This window comes from Ammodytes marinus (assembly GCF_949987685.1).
Source record: "Ammodytes marinus genome assembly, chromosome: 14".
NCBI lineage: Eukaryota > Metazoa > Chordata > Actinopteri > Uranoscopiformes > Ammodytidae > Ammodytes > Ammodytes marinus.
In genome coordinates, this window is record NC_137218.1 from 1,657,966 (window position 1) to 1,666,922 (window position 8,957).

Consider the following 8,957-nt stretch of genomic DNA (forward strand, 5'->3'; position numbering starts at 1 on the left):
ACTCATTATTAAACTGTGAAAAACTAGAACCATGAGCCTTGGCCGGTCAGAGGATACTCACTACTCATGCTTTTACTTTGAAAAACTAGTACCATGAGGTCAGAGGATACTCACTACTCATGCTTTTACTGTGAAAAACTAGTACCATGAGCCTTGGCCGGTCAGAGAATACTCACTACTCATGCTTTTACTGTGAAAAACTAGAACCATGAGGTCAGAGGATACTCACTACTCATGCTTTTACTTTGAAAAACTAGTACCATGAGGTCAGAGGATACTCACTACTCATGCTTTTACTGTGAAAAACTAGTACCATGAGGTCAGAGAATACTCACTACTCATGCTTTTACTTTTTATTTTTATTTAACCTGTATTTAAAGCTGCAGTGTGTAGAATTTTGGGTTTTATTTCCCAGCAGATTTTGTAGAAAGTAATTATAATATCCATAAGTACATTTAATTTAGTGAATACTAGCTGATTTTTTTTTTTTATTATTTATTTTTCCCCTTAGAAAGGGTCTCATATATGTCCATATTTCTGCATATTTTGTATATATTATTTTGTTTTATAATATAAACTACTGACAACATTTCTACCAAATTCCATTACATTTGTTGTCATTAAGAGCATTTTCAATAAGTAATGTAGAGATAAAAATTTGTGAAAAAGCCAGAATGGTCTCTTAATTTTGTCCGGAGCTGTATAAAATCATATATGAAAACGTATTAGATTCTAAAGTCTCATTGTCTGTCTCCTAGGAACCGGGTGGGGGGCTCCGGGTCGGGTCGGTCCAGGTCCAGGTCCAGGTCCAGGTCTCCTCCTCAGGTGAAGGACGTGAGGCAGCTGCTGGAGGAGAAGAGACAGGGACAGAAGAGACAGCCCCCCCCTGTGGCCCCCGCCGGGAAGACAGGTACGCTGGACAGCTAGTCACTAGCATGCTAACTCCACACACTGCGCCTGCTGTTGTTACCATAAGTGACTTTTTTTTCTTCTTCTTTTTCTCCCAATAAATGCATAGTTTGTATTGTGATAATGCTACTTTTTCTTTTCTCACAATATATTTATTTAAGCTTTTTTTAATTTTTTACAACACAAACAAACAAACAAACACCGGCTGCATCATCACAACACACCCTTAAACCTGCAGTGTGTAGAATTGTGGGTTTTATTTCCAAGCAGATTTTGTAGAAAGTAATTATAATATCCAAAAGTACATTTAATTTAGTGCATAATAGCTGAACATTTTTTTTTTATTATTATTATTTTTCCCTTAGAAAGGGTCTCATATATGTCCATACCTCTGCATATTTTGGACCAAGGCCTAGTGCCACCATCTTGAAAGTGTCAGTGTTGGAATGTCATCAGGTGCATTGTTTAACATTTAGAATTGTTCTTGTCCTTGAAGGCCACTGTAGCTTCTGTTATTATTCAAAAGAGTTGGGGTTACCCAGGGAGCGTTGCATTCTAGAACTTTCTTGATGATGTCATATTACACACTGCACCTTTAAGTGGAGTCCATTTACCATTTATGCTCTGTGTGTGTGTGTGTGTGTGTGTGTGTGTGTGTGTGTGTGTGTGTGTGTGTGTGTGTGTGTGTGTGTGTGTGTGTGTGTGTGTGTGTGTGTGTGTGTGTGTGTGTGTGTGTGTTTGTTTGTAGATGTGCGTCAGCGTCTGGGTAAGCGTCCGCGCTACTCTCCAGATAGACGTGGCTCCTCCCCCTCTCCCCCCAGAGACCCGCCTCCTCCCAGGGAACCAATCAGAGACGTGCATCGCAGGCTGGGCTCGGCCAATCAGGACAGAGGAAGCAGCAGCCGCTCCAACGCCTCTAAAGACAGGAAGACAAGTATGCACTGAAACTACTCACTCAAAATAAGAATAAAAACACACACACACACACACGCAAGCAAGCTGCTACTCCAACTAGACACACACACACACACACACACACACACACACACACACACACACACACACACACACAGACTGTACTTGTAGAAATAACAAGATGAGATAATCAACTGTTCATCACATATAAAAGCTTACAGAGTAGAGAAGGAGTTGAAGAAACAAAATGTACTTTCAGAAACGTTGGACAGTTTAGGCAGGGCCCGGTATATTGTATATCTGGGGTTTGATCTGATTGTATCATCACATGAGCTATAGCTTCTTTATGGACATGTTGTGATGTTTTACAGCATTCTGTCTCCCTCCTGTAGCTGAAAACATTTTAATAACCGACTCAGAAAGTTTTCGACATGTAACATTTTAAAACAGAATAAATACATTTATGTTGGAGATTAATCTAAAGTCAAATATCTTGATGGCTTTGTGCTGGTAGGCCTTTAGTTGTAATAGACCTGACTGTACTACCCATAGATAGTAAATAATATGGATGTAGCATCCGGGCTGACCTCAGTTATTCACACGGCATCCAATAATCCTGGTTTGTGCGCGTCGCCATCTTGTGAGGGGGGAGGGAGATAGCTGACGTATACCTCCGAGGCAAAGTGAGGGACAACGGGCGGAGAGCTGTCACTCAAGAGATCGCGCCAATACATTTTATTCTCGGAAAAACTGCTCGGTCTTGGTACCACCCCCCTAGTGGCACTTCCTGGTTACTACAGTTGTGGTCACTTCCTTATTGGATGCTGGTAGAAATTGCTGAGGTTGGGGCTTGGTATTATCACATGAGCTAGATCTCTATTGACCTGTTGTGTGGTTCCCCCTCCCTCCTGTAGGCGCGCTGTGGAGCAGACTGGGCTCAGTGGAGGACGGCAGTGGAGACCGCGGCTCCGGCAGCAGCAGCCGATCCTCTGCTCTGTTCTCCTCTGCTATTGGTCGGAAAGACGATGATGATGAGGTCGCTGGTGACGTCATCAGGAAGCGCCGCGGTGTCACCAAAGAGAAGGTGAAAGGGGAGGAGTCTGCGTCGGAGGAAGATGACAGCACGCTGCAGGAGATGTGGGGAAACATGATCAAGCAGAAGCAGCAGCGGCAGACGCACACGCTCAAGAAGAGTCGCCTTGACAACCTGCCCTCACTACAGATAGAGATCAGCAGAGACAGCAGCGAAGAGGACGACGTGTAGGAGAGAAACAAGATGGAGGACGGACCAGGACAGACACACAATGGAGGACAGACCAAAACAGCCTTGGATCGCAAGCTTAGCATTGGTTTCTCTCCCACAGGCTGATCGAAAAATTACTGTCTGTCTGTTAGTGTAAGGCAGCCCCTGATTGGTTCATGTAGTCATCAATCTATCCTCCAGTCAGACCGGACCCTCCCCACTGTCTGTCTGTCTGTCTGTTAGTGGAAGGCAGCCCCTGATTGGTTCATGTAGTCATCAATCTAGCCTCCAGTCAGACCGGACCCTCCCCACTTTCTGTCTGTCAGTGGAAGGCAGCCCCTGATTGGTTCATGTAGTCATCAATCTAGCCTTGTTAGACCAGCCATTTCTCACGGGCTGATTTATTGATCCATGTTGATATCAAGTACTACATGAACCAATCAGGGGCTGCCTTCCACTAACAGACAGAAAGTGGGGAGGGTCCGGTCTGACTGGAGGCTAGATTGACGACTACATGAACCAATCAGGGGCTGAGAAACCAGTGTGTAGCTCAGATCTCAGGCTGCTCTCAATAGGTTAAAGTGTGAGGGACTGAGTAGCTGTTAAAGACATTACTCTGTGGGATTCTCCTCACTGTCTCTCTGTGTCAATCAGCTGCTGAATGGATCATGGATCAGCCAACAGGCTCCGATACAAACAAACATTTACTCACATCAACATGAGCTGCTGTGACCCCTGAGAGCTCCTTCACCTGAACAAACGGTTGTAGTCGCGTCTTAGTCCCTCCCTGTTAATATATCAGACATATTAAAGCCTCATTTCCTCCGAGTAGTTCGGTACGGTTTGGTTCTGTAACACTAGGGTTGCGTTCCGAATCTCATACTTTCTACTATATAGTTTTGGTAGAAAAAAGATTTAGGATGTCCCGATTCTTGTGGCCAGATTTAGGATGGTTAGAAGTACCCGGATGTCCTACTTCATGCGGCCAAGATTGTTAGTGTTGAAAAGTGCATCCTATTTGGGCGATTCTGACCCACAATCCAGTGCGCACGTGAAGTGACGTAACATCGACGAAGCCTATAGGTCCATGTTATGAAAACAAACGGGGATGCGACGGATATAAAAGCAAGAGGCAAGATCAAGGCGCAATGTTATGATGAAATAAGAGAGAAAAGTATGTCCCAATAGTATGTCTACTGCATCCTAACTAGATTCTTTTTATCGTCGGATGTAGTATGTAGAATAGAAAAAAGAAAGAGTATGCGATTCGGAACGCAACCACAGTGTCTGTAACTATGGTGACATCATATCAGTGGGACACAGTGTATGTAACTATGGTGACATCATATCAGTGGGACACAGTGTAGCCCACTGATTAACTCAATGAAGAAGAAAAACACCACACAATAAACAAAGAGCTACGTCAACATTTCTCTCTAAACGCAAGACTCTCTTCACTCTCACTGAGAAGATGGCACACACACACACACACACACACACACACACACACACACACACACAGCAGTCTATCTCTCACACGGAAATGATTATTCTGTCGACCAATCAACGGACTGCATTGTTCCCCTTTATAGGACATCTTGGGACCCCCTACAAAATAGGTGCGGCACGTTTAGCTTATTTTAGTTCCCTTCCCAACGTTTTCACAGTGGAAATGCGTATCAATGCGTGCCGAAACCAAACCGAACCGCCCAGTGGAAACGAGGCTAAACAGTGAAATACACCTTGCGTCATCAATTTTGGAACTATTACATCATGATAAACTCTTGTATCGTCATCGAGTCATTCCTGCGACAGGTCAGAACTACATGTAGAGGAACGTGTGTTTTTATATTGTGTCATCAGAGACAAGGAGACAAGGAGACAAGGAGACAAGGGGACAAGGGGACAAGGGGACGATAAACCATCGATAGAGAGAGAGAGGAATGAATTCTTTCTTCTTGTATTATCGTCGACAGTGATTTCCTTTTGGATCTGAACATTTTCTGCTTCTGTCTGGACTCAAGTGAATGATTTTCTGTTTTTTTTTTTTCTGTCTTTTTATTTTGTATTTTTATGTCATTGCTGGTCATCAGGTTTAAGAACTTTATTAAAAATGGTGGCCGAGGCTTCATGTCACACGTCTGCATCATTTACTCTTTGAGTTTCACTTGGAGAGTTAGTTCATCATAGCGTTTCCAAATCTATAACGGAATGTAAGTTATATTGTGGCGGCTGTGGTGAAGTGTGTAGGGCGGTTTGGTCCTCCACTGGGTTACAGGGTCGGTGGTTCGATCCCCCGTCTCCCCGCCACATGTCCAAGTGTCCCTGGGCAAAGAGACACTGAATGACAACGTGGGAATGGGAACAAGTCTCCAGCCTCAATGGGATTTACCTGTATAAATAAAGGTTAAAAAAAAGTAAAGCCAAAAAAAGTTAATTTTTAAATGTATTTTTTATATATATATATATATAAAATATATATATAAAATATATAATATATATATATAATATATATATATAAAATATATATATATATATATTATATATATATATTTTATATATTATATATATATATTTTATATTTATATATATATATTTTATATATATATATATATAAAATATATATAATATATATATATATATATAAAAAATATATATAATATATATATAAAATATATATATATATATATTATATATATATATTTTATATATTATATATATATATTTTATATTTATATATATATATTTTATATATATATATATATATAAAATATATATAATATATATATATATATATAAAAAATATATATAATATATATATATATATATATATTTTTTTTTTGTTTGATCTCCAAATTCATAAGCTTAACTTCCCTCATGGAACATTTCAGTTTCACCGATTTGAAACTCGTGTATTCATGAATAATCTGATTGACAGGTTGATGGCTCTCATAGTGTGGTTTTTCAAAATAAAAGCTGCTATATAATGTAAAAAAATAAATAAAAAAAAAGATACAGGTAGAGTTCCATTCCCCATACTTCCCTACTATTTAGTACGCCTGAAAAAAAGTTTAGGATATCCCTGACCCCAATAAATGCACGTCAAATGCAGTATGCCAAAAAAAATGCCCAGATGCCCCTCTAACTCCAATAGCATTTTACAGTGTTCATCTTTATTCTTGACATTTCTCGACATAATGAAAAAAAATCTTCCTTATCTGATATGTTTTCTCCCCTGTGGCCCTTAAAGTCTTCTGTACTTTAGTATGTAGTGTAGAAAAATAAAAAGTATGTGATTTGGAACGCAGGGTCTAGCAGTCCAGGTTCAGAGTATTGGAGGTGATGGCAGTGAGCTCTCCTCCCCCCTCAGTGTCTCATTCCTGGGTCTAATAATATCCAGCAGGTTAGCTGAGGTCTGAATCCTTACATGGAGGCTAAGAGGACGGGGTTAACTTATGGGGTTAACACTCAAAAACACACACAGAGTAACTTAACCAGCTACAAATACTACCTGTCATCTGTGTACAGCTCTGGAGAAAATTAAGACCACTCCAAATGTTCAGTGTCTCTCGTTTTACTATTTATAGGCATACGTTTGAGTAGAATGAACATTTTGGTTTAATTCTACAAACTACTGACAACATTTCTACCAAATTCCCCCGCAAAAAGTATTGTCATTAAAGAGCATTTCCATTAAATAATGTTCAATGTACTCTGAAATTAAAATGATCTATATAAACAGACAGAGGGTTTGGAAGTCATCAGCTAAAGACTGGACGCCTGGACCAACTGTTTGTATCAACTTTCAAGGCTTCATTTACTTCCATTACTGCAGAATGGCTCAACGTTGTGAAAATTATTTGGACATTTTTGGCAACAACCCATAATCGATAATATTGCTTTGTTAAAGGGGCAGTGTGTAATATGACATCATCAAGAAAGTTCTAGAATGCAACGCTCCCTGGGTAACCTTACCCCTTTTGAATAATAACAGAAGCTACAGTGGCCTTCAAGGACAAGAACAATTCTACATTTTAAACAATGCACCTGCTGACATTCCAACCAACATGGATGCCTCCATAAGACTTGCCTGCTCAATGTACAAAATGTAATATTAATATTAGTGTTTCCCCGCTCAGGAGGATAATTCAGATTATTGGCAGAGGTGATTTTACACCAATGAGGACATATTTATGAATAAGGATATTGATTTTAGCAAATAGGCTACATTACATAAAATGTTACACAGTATCCCTTTAATGATTACAGTAAAGCTGAGTAAGTGAGTAAACTGTATTTATATAGCGCTTTTCACAGACAGGGTCACAAAGTGCTTTACAATGTTTATAGAAAATAAAAGCATAGTAAAAAATATGTCAATAAAATGATTTTAAGAAAAGCAGTGCTGTGGGTGCGTCGCCATGCTGCGTTCACGTGTTCTCGTGTTGGGGTTTGGGGGAACATAAAGGGGAAACATCGCTAAGAAAAGACTTCCGTTATGTAACAATAGGCTCGTTCGACCTAACTTTCAGCTCGTCTGGAAAGTAGACGAGAGTAGCCGAGTGCAGTCGGGGGAGTGACGAAAATGCCTGACTGAAGCCGGACAGCTCCGAGTCGGAAGTAGCGTCCTTGTTGCGGATGCAGTTCGTTTTCTAGTTTTATTTTGAAGGCCTATTAGAAACATATTCGCAGGAGAGTCACACATGCTACAACCGATTAGAAGCAGAACACAACACAAAGACGAGTAAACACTTTAAAAGCGAGGGGCATTTTCAAAACAAGAAACGAGATATAAGCTAATATCCCCATTCCCCACACATCTTTATCTTTCTTGTTACTTTACTAGAACACCTACTTTTAAGTGATAAAGAATAATTTACAAGAATAATTTACAAATCCAAATAAAGGAGGTTTAGTATTTCTCCCTTCACATAACGAATATGATCGGCCTAAATAAAGAAGGTCTAAGAAAAGATCCCTTATTATTATTGTAGAGATGGATATGATGAACTGTATTATGATGTGTAACAAACAAACTACTTGTTGTAGTTTTGGTCTGGCTTTGCGACACTACATGTAAAATACAATCCCCAGACCATTTAGATCACTTGAAATAAGCCTATGATTTAATCTTAATGGTATAAAAATCACTTCACCAAGATCTTATGTGACTCAAGTTTGTGTTCACTTTTAAATATATCTATACAGGAGAGTTACACATCCAAATTATTTCTATGTCAAGGGTTCAGAGGTTTAACTCTGATTAAGTACATTTCTGCTTAAATGCATATTGTGGCGGCCTAATGATTAAACATAAATTAAAATCAAAAAGAATGGATCGTAATTTAATTTTGAGCGGTGATGTCAGACTTTTGCCTAACCAATTGGGGAAACGCATCAAAGGCACGAGGTTTAAACTCCCAATTAGCGCTCAGCTCCGCCTGTCAGCAAGACGTTTCCCATCAGACATTTCGCTCCCGCAGCCCGTGGGGAGCAACTGCAGCGACTTGCTCCAGTGTCTGTGTCCGTCTTGATACCGCGGGACTTCAAAGTCTCAAGCAGCCGAGCCGCAGCCAGCCACGGGTGCAAGTGGGACAAAAAGTCTAACCATAATGCAGTGCGCTCAGCAAGACGAGCGTCATAATTGCGCAGGTCTTAGCAAGACGGCGACAGGTCGAACGAGCCTATTAAGCTCACATTGTTTCACTCTGATTGGCTAATGTGTTTGACAGTTATTCGGTCAAACCAACCAATGACAGTCAAGAACAAGCGGAATGCACCGACGTCACGGATAGGTATGAACATCAGCATTTTATTATAATATATTAATATGTTTTGTTTTATTATGATAGTATTTTTTTATTATTATTTATTACACTTGAAGTTTTGT

The 8,957-nt window shown here is 40.0% G+C and overlaps 1 protein-coding gene across 1 annotated transcript in view; it reads left to right on the top strand.

Moving 5' to 3' along the window:
- The window catches only part of ncbp3 (nuclear cap binding subunit 3), a 15,856-nt gene extending 12,380 nt beyond the window's left edge, over positions 1–3,476 (top strand). Inside the window, exons 11-13 of the mRNA XM_080040973.1 lie at positions 759–910; positions 1,658–1,843; positions 2,739–3,476. Of these exons, the coding sequence (XP_079897099.1) occupies positions 759–910; positions 1,658–1,843; positions 2,739–3,088 (688 nt within the window). The 3' untranslated portion in view covers positions 3,089–3,476. The remainder of the gene's footprint in view (positions 1–758; positions 911–1,657; positions 1,844–2,738) is intronic.
- Positions 3,477–8,957: the final 5,481 nt, after the last annotated feature.